We start from the raw sequence: 17,168 nt of genomic DNA, 5'->3' as shown, positions 1-17,168 counted from the left end.
GATGGATGATGAATGGATGGATGATGGATGATGGATGGATGGATGGATGGATGGTACATCACTCCCCCTTCCCGCCGTTCTCCTTCCCAGGTGCCATCTCAGTGCAGGACTCCAGTAGCCTGGACTTTGAGGCCAGCCCCCGGCTGCGCCTGGTGATCCAGGCAGAGACTGCGGCTTCCTTTGGCTTTATGGCCATAAACCTCAACCTCCAGGATGTGAATGACAACCTGCCCCGCTTCCAGCTGCAGAACTACGTGGCGTTCATCTGGGAGTCACAGAGCTATGACTCGCCTGTCATACAGGTGTGGTGGGGCACAAACAGGGACGCCTGAGCCCTGGCCTGGCTGGAGTTATGGGGTGGGGGCTGCATGCTCCTGGGGTGGCACCAGCACACAAGTCCTGCCTCAGGGGCTCCACAGCTGAATCTCATGTGGCTTTGCAGGTGCTGGCAGATGACCTGGACCAGGGAGTGAACGGGCAAGTGACTTACGCTATCAACCAGTCCCTGCCAATGCCAGGCTTGTACCACATTGACCCTCAGACTGGCACCATTACCACTGCTGCCATCCTGGACAGAGAGATCTGGTCCCAGACCCGGTGAGTGCAGCCTGGCTAGGGGATGCCAGGACAGGGACAGAGTTGTGGAGCATTGTTCTCTGGGGCACGTTCTTGGTGCCCCCAGAGCTGTCCCAGCCTGGCTGTGAAATGGCTCTATCAAGCAGCACAGCTGAGGGTCAGTGGGAGTGAAGGACACAGGAGCCAGATGGCCAAGAAGAGCCTACACACAGCTCAGCCAGGTCTCTACAGAGCTGAGGAGATTGTGAGAGAGCCCTAGGTTCATCCATTCCCCTTCCTGCCTCCTTAATCCACACTGCATCTGCTCAGTTTCTTCCTCCTCCAAGCAAAGGATCCTTGCCTGATTCCTGCCACATTGCTCCAGACCCCTGCACTAGCCTGAGCTCCCCCAGATGTCCCCTTACATCCAGACAGGCCCTCTGGGCCCCTCACCATGTGTACACACTCTGGATGTGTCCATCTGCTCTAGCCACATGTATGTGAAATGCTGGCGAGCACTCCCCCTGTCCTTTCCCACACACTTTGCTCAGGTGAGGTCCCCCAGTTTGTGTTCTCCCCCTCCACATGTGCCCCACGTCTGTGGGTTCCTCTGCCCTCTTCCCCAGTGCAGGGAGTCTGGGTATTCCTTCCATCCACACATGTTTGCCATTCCAGAGAGGTTCCAAGTGTTCCCCAGCAGCCAGAGCCCCAGATACCTCCCAGCACCCCGCAAGGTGCTCTGCCCACACCCACACACCTTCCAGACTTCAACACATGCCTTAGGTGTGCAAAATCCTGCTGCCCTGCCCTACCGTGTACTGTGTACCACACCCACTGCCCCACACATGCTCTCCAAATCACAAATCATTGAGGTTGGAAAAGGCATCTGAGATTATTGAGTCCACTCTGTGACTGATCACCATCTTTTCTACTAGGCTAGAGCACTGAGTGCCACATCCAGTCTTTTCTTAAATATCTCCAGAGAATACGCCACACAGATCCATCACCCCAGACTCTGAGCTGCTGTGTAGTTTCCCCAGCACATGCACACGTTCCAGCCCCGTGCACACCTGCAGTTCATGTCCCAGGTCCAGTGCAGGTGTGCAGTGTGCGTCCCAGGAACTGTACACAGGTGAGGTGCTCCCTCATGTGTAGGCACACATCTGACCCTCATGCCTGCCCACAGCTTGGTGGTGACAGCGATGGACCGAGGAACACCACCGCTCATGGGCTCGGCCACGCTGACTGTGGTGGTGATGGACATCAATGACAATAGCCCTACCATCCCGGTCCCCTGGGAGATCCGTGTCCCTGAGAGTGAGTGCTGTAGTGCTGAGGGCCAGAGCTGGGATACGATGGGCATTGTGGGGTGGGGAGGAGCCCCCAGGGAGGCCAGGCCAGTCACTGTCAGGGACTGGATCACACTGACCTGCTGAAGCCCCCCAAGCTCTCCAGCATGACCCTTTATGTTGCTGCTGTCCTGACAGAGCAACCTGAATTACCATCTCAGCCCTGGCCCCTGCCCCATATCTGAGACTGGCTGCAGACACCTGCCTTGCCTGCCCACAGTCCTCAGCCACTATACCCTGTGCCCATGCCAGCCTCCACCTGCCCTGCCAAGCCCCCAAGGCCTTTGTCTTCCCCCCAGCATCTCCCTCTCCCATGGCATGTTCCCCTCTTTCTCTGGGTTGAACTGGTTTCCCACCAGGCGAGCCAGGTATGTTGGGCAGGGATGGGTCTGCTCACTCACATGTCTGCTCCCCACAGACACACTGCTGGGCACCCAGATAGCCCAGCTGACTGGCAACGATGTGGACTCGGGCCCTTCGCTCTCCTACACGCTGCTGCTGGAGGGAGACGAGGCAGACACCTTCGGGGTGCTGCGCTATGGTGGCCACATTGCCCTGACAGGGCCACTGGACCATGAACAGCGCAGCCGCTACACCCTCACCCTGCGTGCCTCTGACACACGCCATGAGACTGAGGCCAACCTCACCGTCCTTGTGGAGGATGTGAACGACAATGTGCCCACCTTTACCCAGGTTTTCTATCAGGTACATGCACCACGTGTGCCAGCCAGCAGGAGCCATCCCACACAAACCCTGTGCAGCTCCCACCTGGCCCACCTGCCCTTACAAAGCAGAGGATGGGTCTGAGCCCCTTCTGGTCCCGCTTTCCTACCCACATCTACATCCTGGCATCCCTCAAGCTGTCACTGGCATAGAAGGAGTTGAAACCAGGGAGGTGGCCCTGGGACCAGCTCCTGCAAGGGGCACAGCTGGATGCAGAGGGTCTAGCAGAAATGGATGAGCACAGTGGGGAGGCCAGAGGTGTTGGGAAATGGGCCACAGCCCAGACAAATGTTCATGGCAAGACCTGAGCAGGTCCCTGTTGAAGGCTGGCTTGGGCAGTGCGTGCAGCAGCGCTGGAGCCCAGGCAAGGGGCTGGTGAGCCCCAGGAATACTTGAAGGGTCTAGGAGCACAGGCCCCTTGCCTGTGGTTTCCCTGGCCAGTGAGAGATTGGATGACCTTGGCTCTGGCTGCCTGACCAGCCCCAGACCCCACCTCCCAGCAATGCTGAGGGCTCTGGGCAGGGGGGAACCAGATGTTGACTGGGGTTTCCTCTTCCAGGTGCTGCTGCCAGAGCACACACCTGCTGGCAGTGTCATCCTCACTGTGAGTGCAACTGACCCCGACTCAGGGAGCAATGGGGACATCACCTTCCACCTGGCGGTGCCCAGCCCCGATGTTGCCATCGACCCCAGCAATGGTGCGTGGGCTTGGTGCTCTGTGTGCCTCTCTCACGGGTCAATCTAAGGGTGCCTGTGGAGGGGAGTTCCCCCGTGCTGGCACTACTCAAACCCTCACGAGGTCGCTTTCTGGTGTGGCTGGTGAGGCAGACACAGCGGGGTGACCACTGAATGCTCCTCCAGCTGATACCCTTCCCAGCTCCCACCGGTTCCCATGCTGACCCTGGCTTTGTGCTCCACAGGGACCATCTTCACCACCCGGCAGGTGGAGTTCAATGCCAGCCAGCCCACCCTGGATCTGGTGGTGGAGGCGCGTGACCATGGCTCTCCCAGCCTCTCATCCTGGGCCACAGTGCAACTCCAGGTTCTGGATGTTAACGATCACAGCCCCCGCTTCCAGGAGCCATGCTACAATGCCAGTGTTCCCGAGGACCTGCGCCCAGGCACCACTGTGCTAACCCTGGAGGCGGGTGACGCTGACCTGTCCCGGGAGAATGCTGGCTTTGACTACACCATCGTCAGCGGGAACAGCGGCAACGCCTTCCAGGTGGAGAGCCGGGTGGCCTGGGCCGGGGGACAGCTCCGCACGCAGGGAGCCCTGGTGCTTGTGGAGTCCCTGGACTTTGAGGCCATCCCGGTGTACAACTTGACCGTGGCAGCGTCAGACCGGGGCCTGCCACAGCGCAGTGCCACCGTGCCCGTGCTCATCAGTGTGCAGGACGTCAATGACAACCCGCCCGTGTTCACCCGGGCCGAGTATCGTGCAGCGGTGAGCGAGGCCACGCTGCCTGGCACTGAGCTGCTGCGCGTGGCAGCCCACGATGCCGACTCAGGGCCACGGGGCCGCGTTCACTACACCATCAGCTCAGGTGACCAGCAGGGGCTGTTCCAGCTTCATGAGAGCACGGGGGCTCTGAGCCTGGTGCACCCACTGGATCGGGAGGCCCAGGCGCTGCACACGCTGGTGGTGCGGGCCACGGACACACCAGGTGGGCACTTTGCCCTGGTCCCCGTGGCCATTGAGGTGAAGGACATCAACGACAATAAGCCGTACTTCCCAGTGGAGGTGCTGAGCGCCAGCATCCGGGAGAACTTGCCCCCCGGCACGCTGGTCACCACGCTGCGTGCTGTCGATGCCGACACCGGCGCCTTTGGGGAGCTGCGGTACGTGGTGCTGGAGCAGGCAGTGGGGGACCCCACCACGGGGGACGGCCGGGACGCCTTTGCTGTCAATGGGAGCTCTGGGGAGCTGCGCTCCCGCCTCACCTTTGACTATGAGCGAGCCAAAGCCTTCCAGCTCCTGGTTCAGGCCACTGATGCTGGCAATGCCTCGGCCACTGTGACTGTGCAGGTGCTGGTGACAGGGGAAGATGAGTATGATCCCATCTTCCTAAGCCCCTCCTTCAACTTCGAGGTGCCTGAGGGTGCACGCAAAGGGCAGACCATTGGGCGGGTGCTGGCCACGGACGAGGATGAGGGGGCAGACGGTGTCGTATTGTACACCCTGGCAAAGCCCTCACCATACTTTGCCATTAACCAGACCACAGGCTCCATCTACCTGCGTGTGGACAGCCAGCCCCAAGCTGGGGCTGGGCGTGCCAAGAGGGAGCCACGGGAGATAAGCCTGGAGGTGCAGGCACGCAGCCCCCTGCCTGCTTCCCGTGTGGCCTCTGCACAGGTCACCATTGACGTCACGCACACCTCCTTTGGCCTGGCACCCGACCTCAACCTACTGCTGGTGGCTGTGGCCGCCTCGCTGGGCGTCGTGGTGGTGCTGGCTGCCGTGGCCATCGTGCTGGCACTGGTACGTTCCCGGCAGCGTCAGGGCCACAAGAAGGCAGAGGGGGAGGGGGCACTGGCCCGTGCACAGAGTGGGTCCTTGCAGAAGCTGGGCCGTGAGGAGCCAGCGCTGCCCGGGGCTGAGCACATCTACCACCAGGCACTGCCAGGGTATGGGACCGAGCCGGCGGGGCCCTACACTCGGGGTGGCTCACTGGACCCCTCGCATTCCAGCGGCCGTGGCTCTGCTGAAGCTGCTGAGGATGATGAGATACGGATGATCAATGAGTACCCACGCGTGGCCAGCATCACAGCCTCCATGCAGGAGCACATCGCTGCCCGTGGCCCTGACTCTGGCATCCAGCAGGATGCTGACCAGCTCTCCGACATCTCCTGTGAGCCAGCTGCATTGGAGAGCGCCCAGTGGTTCAAGAGCAAGAAGGGCTCTGGGCTGCTGCTGCCGGGGCCATCCCTGCAGCTGTACCGTGAGGATGGGGGGGGCAGCGCCTTCCTGGGCGTCCGCTGCGGCCTCAGTGTCTCCTCTCAGCCGCAGGACTACGCCTTCCCAGAGGACGGCAAGCCCTCCGTGGAGGGCTCGCTCACCGCCATCGTGGCCAGCGATGAGGAGCTCCGCGGCAGCTACAACTGGGATTACCTGCTGAACTGGTGTCCCCAGTTCCAGCCACTGGCCAGTGTCTTCACGGAGATTGCCCGCCTCAAGGATGAGAGCTCCCTGCGCAAGCCCTTCCCAGCCAAGCCCAAGGCAGAGCCCAAGCCCCGCATTGACCCCCCGCCCCTCATCACCTCGGTGGCCCATCCAGGTGCCAAGTCTGTGCCCCCCAAGCCACCACCAGGCAGGACCTTCCCGCACCCCTCCTCCCTGCGCCGCTCGCCCATCAGCCACGAGGGTTCCATTTCGTCCTCCGCCATGTCGCCCAGCTTCTCCCCATCACTGTCCCCGCTGGCCACCCGCTCCCCTGTGGTCTCGCCCTTCGGCATCTCACAGGGGCCATCCACCTCCACCATCAGTGCTGAGCACTCACTGGAGCCCCCTGAGGAGGCCGAGCTCAGGATTTAGAGCTGGGCCCCTGGACTCCTCTGCCCCATCCCACAGCCATGGGGCCGGAGCAGGGCCCAGCCCAGGGCTGCTAAAATGGATGCTCCTCCTGCTCCCAGCACTGTGCCTGGCCTGGGCCCCCAGGGACTGCGGGTGCCCTTGGGGTCTGTGGCTCCTGTCCCTCCCCACAGTCTGGCAGATGCTGTGCTGGCTGGTGCCCTATGGACTGCTGACCCCAGTGCTGGCACCCTGGGGTGATGGTCCCTGTGCTGCTTGCGGTTGCTCAGATTGGCACTGGGCAGGATGGTGCTTCACGGTACTTGGTGCTCTGGGAGTGGCTGGGAGCTGAGGGGTGCTGGGCCAGGGGCTGCAGGCCCAGACCCTGCCCTACCCAGCTCCAGGGGCCATGCAGCAGCCCGGGTGCAGGAGGGTTCTGAGCTTTCCCTAGGGACCCCAGGAGCTCCCAGGGCAGGGGGACGATGCCCCATGGCTGGGGGTGATGTCCCAGGGCAGGGTGCGATGCCCCAGGGCACAGATGTGGGGAATGAACCTGTCCCCTGGGCGGGGATGCTCACCCAGCTGGCTGCAGCAGGAGGCAGCAATGCCCACGTCTTGCTGCCTGTCCGTGCCTGGGGGGGGACAGGAGAGCCTTTGAGGTCTCTCCAGCCCTTTCACTACCCACTGCTGCAGGTGACATATCCAGGGAATCTCCTGCCCAGAGCTTCAGGATGGTTCCTGTGGTCCTGGGAGGAAAGTGCCTGCCAAGCTCAGCATGGGAACCTTGTTCCTGGGACCAGATACCCCTCTGGGCAGGGGTCCCAGGCAGGGACAGTGCCCAGGCACGGGCGGCACAGTGGGGCTGGCAGAGCTGTGTGACAGCTGACAGGGACAGCCCAGCCTCAGCAAGAGTGGTGATGGCTGCTGTGACCCACACCCACCTCAGGCCCAGCAGGCAGCCTGCAGCTGCAAGGGCACAGGTACCCCAGAAGGGAGGTGGTACCCCAGAAAGCCACATTGCCCAGCATTTTCTCTTACTACCACAACGGGGACACAGGGCGTTGGGCTGTCCCTGGGGCCCTGCCACATGACTGCTCCCCAGGACCTTCTGGGCCACCTCCAGAAGATGGTCAAGGTGCCAGAATCCCGTGCCCCTGGCCCCAGCCCCCTGTGTGGGGCTGCTCTGCACCCCCATTATGCATGTTGTTAGCCCTCTGCAATGGGGCCGGTCCCCATCTCCTCCAGCACTGTGCACAGCCAGTCACACAGGCACACTCCCACCACACTTAGCCCCCACCTGAGCTCTTCCTGAGCCCGTGGCTGCTCACAGGGAGCAGCCATGCATCGCAGACCCTGGGAGTTTGGCCTCGGGTTCTGCTACTGTAATCCTGGTGCTCCCAGAGGCTGTGATTCCCACATGGTCATGGGTGCAGAGCAAAGGCTGGAACAGCATGGGGTGCCCCACAGCAGCCCTGAATGCCCAGTCTGGTCATGAGTGTGTTTGGAGGTCAGGAGGACACCCCATGCCTGAGCAGAGCTGGGGGAAAGCTCCTTCCCATCACACTTTCCCCAGCCCCAAAGGTGTCACAGCAGATAAATGCATCACTTCTGCCCATTCCCCCCGTTTCCCATGAAGAACCATCTGTGGCTGCAGCTCCATCTGTCACAGTCAGCCCCTCACCCCCTTGTGCCAAGGGGTCCTGGCACATGCCATTGGGTCCCAGGTGCTGGTCTGAGCACAGGGCACTGACAGGGGACAGGGATCTGCAGCAGTGACAGAGGCATCAAGGGGGCACAGGGCCATGCCCACTCTGCCAGGCACCCACAGGGGCCTGAGGTGCCCTGGGAGAGGGAGACAGCTCTGCCTTGACACAGGGACAACCCACAGAGGCTCTTGGGGTGGGCACCTCCATCCCCTCTCTGTCCTGCTTACAAGGACTGTGGGGACAGCTTTTTCTCCCCAGGCCCCGAGGGGCCACTCTGGGGGTGCCCTGTGTCCCCCAGCTCTGTGGGAGCACTCTAGGGCTACCCAGTGCCCCCCAGTCCCATGCTGGGTTGCCACATGCCCCCTGGGCCTGTGCTGCCCGGGCTGCCCACACAGGCCAGCTCCACTGCACATTTGGGATGGGGACGCAGATGGGTCACCCTGCACACCACAGGAAGGGTCAGACACATGCACCCTGCTTTGGGCTGGGGTCGCTGAGCCCCCAGTTATTTATTTTTACACATTGTACTAGAATTCCTGTTTTTACTCGTTTGTACTTTTTGTATTGTGTCTCGTGGAGCTGCATGTACCAGCGCTGCCCGTGGCCACACAGGGGCCACCGGCTGCAGCCTGAACCCAAGTGCCAACGTCTCAAAAAATGCCTTAATAAACCACACATTTGTACAGACACAGCCCCATCCCTGCTGCCATGGGCTCATGCCAGGCTGGCACCATGTTCCCATGGGACTGACAGGGACTGGGGGGGTACAGGACCTGCACCACGGAGGGCTCACGTGGGCCTGGCCAGGCTCCGGCACCCGCATCCATGGCTGCATCCTGCCAAGTCCTTTCCATGAGAAGCTGCAGCAGGACCATGGCCCTGGGCATGGTCAGCAGCAAGGCTATGATTCCATACAGGCATAAGTGCCAACACAGCCGTGGAAGATGTCTCCACATGTGCACACAGCTGGTCCCACATGCCACAAGCGACCCCATGCCATCGTGCTGCCCTCGCTCTGGTGAGGGCTGTGGGTGGGACTGTGCAGGGACCCAGAGCTGCAGCAGACACCCCCAGACACGCCCAGCAGACCTCACATTCCCAGGATCCCCACTGAGGACACCTGGACATACAAGTTCCCCAAGCCATGGCCTCATCACAGCCACCAGCATACACAGACATGCACTGGGGGATCCCAGTGCTCCAGCGATCCCACCAGTCTGCCCAGTAGCTTTGGCTCTGCTTATCCATGTTTGGTGACAAACACACACACAGACACACAGACACAGATACAGACACACACACACAGACACACACACACACAGACACACAGAGACACACACACACACACAGAGACACACACACACACACAGAGACACACACACACACACAGACACACACACACACAGACAGACACACAAACACACACACACACACAGAGACACACACACAGACACACAGACACACACAGAGACAGACACACACAGACACACACAGACAGATACACACACACACAGACACACACAGACAGATACACACACACAGACACAGATACAGACACACACACACACACGCACACACACACACACACACATACACTCACTCACACACACACACACAGAGCTCTTGACTGATCTCCAAACACTGTGACCTGATGCCACACATACCCCTCTCACCAAACAGGACCCCCCACCAACCCTGGGAAAGTTACAGCGTTTGAGAACCAGGAGTGGCTGTGCAGCTGTCAGGTGTTGGATGTGGCCAGACCCATGCAGTGACCATCAGCCACCTACATCTGATCAGCCACTTCCATCCTGCCTTCCCTGCTTTACTGTTTTTTGTTACTCCCCAAACCAACCTGTTTACTCCCTGTGCTCAGCTCTCAGAGTCCAAACAGCCCGTAGCCAGTCCTGCACAGCCCCAGCCTATTCTGCACAGCCCCCCGAGGCTTGCCTAACCCTGCTGGCAGCGCTCCGGGACCAGGGGAGCAGCTCCCGTCCCCCTGCTCCGACAGGGCTCCTGGCACTGCAGGTGTGAGGATAAGCCAGCACAGCTGGGGCAGAGGGGGAGAAAGGGCCACCCTACTCCCTGATGGTGTTCCTGGGGTCCCCTCTGCTCCTTCTTTCCCTAACTCCTTCCAGCTCCCTGCTGGGGCACAGTGAGCATGCTGGGACCTGCCAGCTGCCCTCAGTGCCACAGTCTTCCTCTGGTGTTCCTGGCCTCGGGAAAATCCAACTGCCCACAGCAGGGCCTTGCTTCACCTCGTCTGCAGGAACAGCACACCAGCGTGCCCAGGTGAGCGGGGCTCCAGCCCGGAGACACCGAGGCTCCCTGACCTCCCAGGCACCAGACCAGCAGCAGATGCTTCTTAATGTGATTAGCCCCGTCCGGCCACCTTAATCCCGGCCATCCAGACGGATCCAGGACATCGTCCCATGCAAATCCCATCCACTTAAAGAGTCCATCCCCAAATGGACATGGGGCACGCTGCCCTGACAGCACCCCAGCCCCTGGCTATGGCCAGGGGGGCTCGTTTACCCCCTCTGTCTGTGGCTGGAAGGAGGCCAGGGCTGCCAGGCCAGGGCAGCTGGTTGGGCTGGAGCAGGGGGAGCAGGAACAGACACCTCTGGCATGGCTCCAGTGCGGGGGATGCAGTAGCCAGGGCCAGGCAGGTGGTTTTCCTATTGCCTGTCTCTTCCTGGCCTGGACCCTGCTCTGCAGAAGTAGAAAAACAGCTGGGAACTGCTGGAGCCGTGGAATGTGCCGTATGACTGGGCTTGTCACCGAAACTGCAGGAAAAACAAAAAAAACCCTCTCCAACAACATTTGTAGTGTTAGAGAATCGAGGCATTACTTTATTCTGGCCACGATTTTGTTCTGGTCAGGATGTGCAACAGAAATCATTTCATCCACACATGTCCTGAGTTGTGCAGAGAAAGTCATTCCATGACATATGAATTTTACTAGATTTTTCACATACTTTATATACAAAGTTAGATTCAAAACATACAGAAATTCATTGGTTCGATGTTCATTGGTGCCAAGTTGCACAGTTCTTAGTATTTGATTTCCTATGCGAGGGGTGATGCCTGGAGTTGATGTTCATTAATGGTTGTCTTCTGTGTAACTTCTGCACCACTGCCAGCAGCCCCTCCTATATGGGACCCCTAATCCCCCGGCCCGCCCGGCCCGAGACCGGACCAGGACCCCCAGCCTTACAACGGCCACTGCCTCCCGCCCCCAGCAGTCTGGGACGACCAGCCCTGCACGGAGTCCTGGCTCCCCCTCAGCCCGGGAGCCCGACACGGACCCTCGGCCGAATCCCAAGCCGTCCCTCCGGGAACAGGTCCGCACCGCGCCGGGAAACGCCCGGGAGAGGGGCGGGAACAGGGGGCGGGGGCGGGCACTGCCGTGTCTGAACCGCCCCTTCGGACCGCCGGTAAGCGGGGCCTCCCCGCTGGAGCCGCTCCCGCCGCTCGCCCCGCCCGGCCCCGCCCGGCCCCGCCCCGCCAGGTCCCGCCGCTCGCCCCGCCCCGCCCGGCCCTGCCCCGCCCCGCCCCGCCCGGACCCGCCCTGTCCAGCCCCGCCCTGTCCCGTCCCGTCCCGTCCCGTCCCGCCCTGTCCTGCCCGGCCCCGCTCGGCCCCGCCCTGTCCCGCTCGGCCCCGCCCACCCCGTGGCTGGCGCTCACGTGACCGCTGTTTTGGTGCCCCACGTGGCGGGAGTCACGCGCTCGCACACGTGACCACGGCGGCATGGCGCGGGGGTAATGGGCACGGAGCGGGGCGGCCCGGCCCCGGGGGCACAGGGACACGGGGGCACTCCCCGGTGGGGGGAGGTAACGGGGCGGGGGTGCTTTCCGGACGCAGGAGCCATGGGGACCGCGGGGGTGCGACGGGACTCCCGGGTGACGGGGACTCGGGGTGTCCGACAAGACTCCCTGGTGGTGGGGGAGCGGGGACCGGAGGGTCAGGCGCGGTTCCCCGGTGATGAGGGCTCGCGGGGCGGGTGCGGCTCCCCAGTGACAGGGCCGGACGGGCTCCCCGGTGGTGGGACTCGGGGATCTCCGGCGGGGCTGCCCAGACCCGGGCTGGGGGGTTGTCAGACGGGTCACGGGGGCTCGGCGGAATCCGGCGGGGCTCCCTGGGGACGGGGACCCGTGGCTCCGTCCCCGCTCAGCCCCGGTTCCCCACTGCTGTGCCTGCGCTCCCCTGAGCCCGTTGCAGGTGTTGGGGGATCCCCGCCGTGCTGGCGCTGTGTGCGGCCGCCTGGAGCTGCGCCCTGGGGCTGGCGCTGGAGCGGGACCAGCCTTTCCGGTAGGTCCGGGGCCGTGGGCCGGGCCGGGCCAGGCTGGGGTGCCGGTGCTGGCCCCGCTCACCGCCCACCCTGCAGCGTTCCTCCTGGCTGGGCCCATGCTGGCCGTGTGGATCCTGGACACCCGCTGCAGCTGACCTTCGCCCTGCGGCAGCGTGGCACTGCCCACCTTGCCCGCCTCGTCGAGGCTGTCTCAGACCCTCAGTCCCCGCAATACGGTAACAGCCACATCCCTGAGGCCCTGTGACCCCCGGGGCCTAGGAGGGGATCTAACCCCTCTGTGCCTCCCAGGGCAGTACCTGTCCCTGGAGCAGCTGAGGGACTTGGTCCAGCCTTCCCCATCCACACTGATGACAGTTCTGAAATGGCTGCAAGGCCATGGTGTAGAGGACTGCCAGAGTGTCATCACCCTTGACTTTCTGGAGTGTTACCTGCCTGCAAGGTGAGCCCTAAGAGCTGGAACTGGCTCTGGTGACCCTGTGGTGGCTGTCCCTGTGTCTCACTAACTGTCCCATCCTGTGCTGGCTGTTCTCGTGTCCTAGTCCAGTCCCACTCCATAGTGGCTGTCCCTCATTCCTGGCCCTATCCTGTCCTTCGATGGTTGTCCCTTTGTGCTAGTCCTGTGCCACCCCACAGTGGCTGTCCCTGTGTTTGCAGTATGGCCGAGCGCCTGCTCCCCGGGGCCGAGTTTCACCGGTACGTGCAGGGCCAGCGCAGCCTGGTGCGGTCCCCGCTGCCCTACACGGTCCCTGCAGAACTCGCAGAGCACCTGGACTTCGGTACGTCCCACCCGGGGGAGGTGAGGCTGCGGAGCTCAGGTGCAGCTGCTTCTGGGGGGACAAACCTCCCTCCTGCAGATCCCTGTTACATGGGATCCAGTGACAATCCCATGAAAAGTGCAAGGGTGCCAAGCTGAGGCCATGGCTCAGCTGTGGGAAGGCTGAGGAGACTCTTCCTCTGGGCCGGGGCTGCAGGGCTGGGCTCCTTCAAGCCCTGCTATCGGCCTGCCCATGTAGACATGGGGCTGGTGATGGAGAGCCCGAGGGCTGTGTCCTGCCTTCCCGGGGCTCTGCGCCCTGATGGCTTCTCCCATCCCACTGGGCTCTGCTGCAGTGGGTGGGATGCACCGGTTCCCCAAGGAGCACAAGGCAGTCAGCGGAGCCAGGGCCAGGAAGGACCCACAGTTGGCAAGAGCATCGTTCCACCTGGGTGTGACACCGGCCATCTTGCGCCAGAGATACAACATGACAGGGGGGGACGTGGGACTCCTGTCCAACAACAGCCAGGCCTGTGCACAGGTAACAACTGGAGGCCTGTGTGCCATGGCAGTCCTAGGGATTGGTGCTGTGCAGGGAATCTTGGAACAGCTGGGTGTCCCTCGGCTGCTGGGAGTACCTGGTGTACCTGTGCTGGACAATTTTCTAGGTCAGCATCAACTGTTCTGTTATTTTTTCAAGAGAAGACAACGTGTTCCTCTGTGTTCCACAGTTTCTTGAGCAGTACTTCCACCAAGCTGACCTGGCAGAGTTCATGCAGCTCTTTGGCAGTAGCTTTGCCCACCGCACGCAGGTGGACCGGGTGGTGGGGCACCAGGGCCATGGCAAAGCCGGGCTGGAGGCCAGCCTGGACGTGGAGTACATCATGAGCACAGGTGCCAACATCTCCACCTGGGTCTTCAGCAATGCAGGTACTGGGGAAGAGTCCCAGGGGGGAGGGGGGAGTGCTTGGAGGGGCGAGGAGAGTGCCTGGAGCAGGGAAGGGAGCACTTGGAGGTGTGAGGGGAGGGGATTGCTTGGAGGAGTGAGGGGAGGGCTTGCAGGACTGTGCAGACAGCTGGCTGTAGTACAGCCCCAGGTGCTTTCCTAACTGCTGTAGGAGTGCACTCTGTGCGCTCCCCAAGTCAGAGCTGGCATCCAATTCCCAGCTCCTAGGGCCATTGCTCCTGGTTTGTGTTGTGGCTTTGAACCGTGTGAATCTTCGATGTCCAGAGTATCCTGAAGCAGGGATTTCATTGCTGGCACCATGTGGAGCAGCTGTCCTGCTCAGCTCCCATGAAGGAGGGCACAGCCCTCCTCCCATGGGGTTTTCCAGCCTTGCTGGAGCTGAGCTCCCACCCACGAGTCTCCCAGTGGAGCAGATGAGGGAGAGTGAGGGAATTCGGGAAAACAAATTGCTAAACAGCCTGCACAAATGTGAACACAGTGCTTGGGGCACTGTCTGTCCCAGATTGGGAACTGGCTGAGCAGGTGAGTGCCCCAGGGACAGTGGCCCTGTCCCTGATGGTGTCAGTGACAGCAGCCCAGCACTGCCCTTCCCTTCGCCCCCACACAGTTACTGATGTGGGAAGTGACATGGGCAACCAAGAGTGAGTGGGGGTGGCTGGGGCTCTGCTCCCCTCCCAGTGGAGAGGGCTGGAGGGCAGGGAGGGACCTGGGCAGGTGCAGGTGGAATGTGTGGAGGTGGCACATCCACCGCTCTGCTGGGACCTGTTGCCAGAGGAGGAGCTGAGGCCCCACTGGTGCCCACATGGCTGCAGCCCTGGAGCAGAGTCTTGGAGAGGGGTGTGAGTGTAGCTCCCTGTCCTGGGGTAAGGATGACCCTCTTGCCAACCCCGTGGGCTGAGCTGAAGATTGGTGCAATGTAAGGAGCCGTGAGATGAGCTCATGGAGCTCCGGGCTGGATGTGCTGTGACTCTATGGCTCACAGGAAGGAGCCCCTGGGGCTGTACTGCATAGGAAGGTGCTGGGTCTGATGAGACAGGACTCCTCGTGCTGTTCCCTGTCCCTGGTGTTGGAGGAGCTATCCTTCGTGTCCCTTCCCCAATGTCCTTGCAGGGCGCCACGAGAGCCAGGAGCCCTTTCTGGCCTGGCTGCTGCTGCTCAGCAACATGTCAGCACTGCCCTGGGTGCACTCAGTGAGCTATGGGGACGACGAGGACAGCCTGTCCCTTGCCTACATGGAGCGCGTCAACACTGAGTTCATGAAGGCGGCGGCCCGCGGCCTCACCATCCTGTTTGCCTCAGGTACAGCCAAGGCCTGGCAAGGCAGAGCCTGAGCACCAAGGGGGGCTGTGGGAGGGGTGGCTGGGATGCCATGGTCACATGCCATCTGTTGGTGTGCAGTGGTCACCTGTCACCTGTCTGTGTTGGCAGGTGATGACGGTGCTGGGTGTCGGCGGGTGCACAGTGGGAACCACACGTTCCGGCCCAGCTTCCCGGCCTCCAGGTGAGTGAGGGCAGGAGCTGGGTGTGAGAGGTCAACACAGACCTGCAGGGCACTGCCAGCCCTGTCCCTGCTGGCATTGGAGCCCCTGGAGGGTCACCTGAGGGTCCTCACCACCATGCTTCCAGACCCCAGAGCTGCAGTCTGTGCAGCTCTTGGGGGTTTGTTCGGTTTGTGGGGCAAGGTTATATGGTGGCAGAAGGGGCTGTTGGTAGCTGCTGAGGCCCTGGCAGCTGTGTGCCCAGCTGCAGTGTCCCCCTGTTTCCCCAGCCCCTATGTCACTACTGTGGGTGGCACGTCCTTCAAGAACCCCTTCCTGGTGACAGAGGAGGTGACGGATTACATCAGTGGGGGTGGCTTCAGCAACATCTTCCCCATGCCTGAGTACCAGGTGAGGGACACCTGCGCTGCCAGGCTGGGAGTTTGGGTTAGGGGATGACTGCGGACTTTGGGGATGACCGCGGGCTGTGCCATCCCCAGGCCGCTGCTGTCAGGCAATTCCTGCACTCAGCCTCAAAGCTGCCACCCAGCTCCTACTACAACAGCAGCGGCCGTGCATACCCCGACCTGGCTGCGCTCTCTGACAACTACTGGGTAGTGACAAACCGCATCCCACTGCCCTGGGTGTCGGGGACCTCGGTAAGGAGCTCATCCCCCGCTGCCCTCCGGGATGGGGGGGCCCTGGGCTGAGGGGTTCTGTCCATGCAGGCATCCACACCGGTGGTGGCAGGCATGGTGGCACTGATCAATGACCGGCGCCTGCAACGGGGGCTGGCACCTCTGGGCTTTCTCAACCCCGCTCTCTACCAGCTGCAGAAGCAAGGGCTTGGTGATGCGTTCTATGATGTGAGTGGGGTAGGGGATGGAGGCTGGATGGGGCTGTACTGGGGGCTGAGGGGACTTGGGGTGTTCTGAAGTGTTGGTCTGAGGCCTGGGGTGGACTTGTCCATGGGGCTGGGAAGGCCATGCATACTCCAAGGGCTGAGGGGGCTGTCCTGGGGCTCCCGCTCCCAGAGCTGTGCCTGGGGCAGGGCCAGCAGTGTCCTGCTGGGGGGCATGAGAGAGTCCCTATGCCCTTCCCATGGGAGTGGTATCCTGGGGGTCCCCATGGACTCCTGTGAGCTTTGTGGGGCAGGTCCCTTTGTGTGGCCAGGGCAGCAGTGTCCAGTGACTGCGGAGGTTCCAGGGTCCAGCTGAGTGTGATGTCCCACATTGCCAGTGTCCTGAGGGGGCAGGGGCAGCCTGTGCCACGGGGAACATTGTGGGGGTCTCTGTGTCCCAGGACATCCCTGGAATTCCTGTCTCAGGGATTCCAGGGGTGGCTGTCCCTGGTTCCAGGGGGCTGTGGGCAGGGTCCCCGTGCCCATGGTATCCCTGTACCAAGTGGCTCCTGTGCCCCGGAGGTCGCTGTCCCGGGACTTGGGGGGCCCCGGGTGTGCCGTGCTGAGGCTGGTCCCTGCAGGTGATCCAGGGCTGCCACCTGTCCTGCCTGGACGGCACCGTGCAGGGCCAGGGCTTCTGCGCCACCCCCGCCTGGGATCCGGTCACCGGCTGGGGCACGCCCAACTTCCCACGCCTGCTGCGGGCCCTAGGGCCGCGTTGACCAGGACACCGGGGCCGGACACCGGGGCCGCTCACCGGGGCCGCTCACCGGGGCCGCTCACCGGGGCCGGACACCGGGGCCGGACACCGGGGCCGGACACCGGAAGGCCGCGGCTCTGGAGGCGGGGCCAATAAACACGCGAAGCCCCGCCCAGCTGCTGTGTTTGTGCGCGCGCATCCGCCAGGGGGCG

At 62.3% G+C, this 17,168-nt stretch overlaps 2 protein-coding genes across 5 annotated transcripts in view; both read left to right on the top strand.

Annotated features, from left to right (window-relative positions):
• DCHS1 (dachsous cadherin-related 1) overlaps positions 1-8,533 on the top strand; it is a 40,882-nt gene extending 32,349 nt beyond the window's left edge. The window contains exons 15-20 of the mRNA XM_033515443.1: positions 91-302; positions 443-597; positions 1,742-1,872; positions 2,323-2,609; positions 3,187-3,325; positions 3,548-8,533. Coding sequence (XP_033371334.1) covers positions 91-302; positions 443-597; positions 1,742-1,872; positions 2,323-2,609; positions 3,187-3,325; positions 3,548-6,162 — 3,539 coding nt within the window. The 3' untranslated portion in view covers positions 6,163-8,533. The remainder of the gene's footprint in view (positions 1-90; positions 303-442; positions 598-1,741; positions 1,873-2,322; positions 2,610-3,186; positions 3,326-3,547) is intronic.
• A 2,991-nt stretch (positions 8,534-11,524) lies between these two features.
• On the top strand, positions 11,525-17,131 carry TPP1 (tripeptidyl peptidase 1). Of its 4 annotated transcripts, none has more exons than XM_033515923.1 (13): positions 11,525-11,605; positions 12,066-12,155; positions 12,232-12,371; positions 12,445-12,595; positions 12,790-12,932; positions 13,267-13,451; positions 13,642-13,840; positions 14,988-15,176; positions 15,306-15,378; positions 15,646-15,766; positions 15,856-16,014; positions 16,084-16,221; positions 16,779-16,856. In XM_033515923.1, the coding sequence occupies exons 1-13, from the start codon at positions 11,595-11,597 to the stop codon at positions 16,839-16,841; spliced, it is 1,662 nt and encodes a 553-aa protein (XP_033371814.1). In that variant the 5' UTR covers positions 11,525-11,594; the 3' UTR covers positions 16,842-16,856. The 4 variants fall into 4 exon arrangements, with proteins under 4 accessions (XP_033371814.1, XP_033371831.1, XP_033371776.1 ...); XM_033515940.1 differs by lacking the exon at positions 16,779-16,856 and adding an exon at positions 16,511-16,772 and having other exon boundaries at positions 11,526-11,605; XM_033515885.1 differs by having other exon boundaries at positions 11,527-11,605; positions 16,838-17,131.
• Positions 17,132-17,168: the final 37 nt, after the last annotated feature.

Source organism: Parus major, chromosome 1, assembly GCF_001522545.3.
Source record: "Parus major isolate Abel chromosome 1, Parus_major1.1, whole genome shotgun sequence".
NCBI classification, from domain to species: domain Eukaryota; kingdom Metazoa; phylum Chordata; class Aves; order Passeriformes; family Paridae; genus Parus; species Parus major.
The sequence above is the reverse complement of the archived record's forward strand: the minus strand, read 5'-3'. Positions and strand labels throughout refer to the sequence as shown.

Coding starts and splice junctions, on each gene's coding strand:
- TPP1 (XM_033515885.1), top strand. Junction 13,452..13,641: donor ACAGCCAGGCCTGTGCACAG/GTAACAACTGGA, acceptor TGTGTTCCACAG/TTTCTTGAGCAGTACTTCCA. Junction 15,767..15,855: donor TCCCCATGCCTGAGTACCAG/GTGAGGGACACC, acceptor TGCCATCCCCAG/GCCGCTGCTGTCAGGCAATT.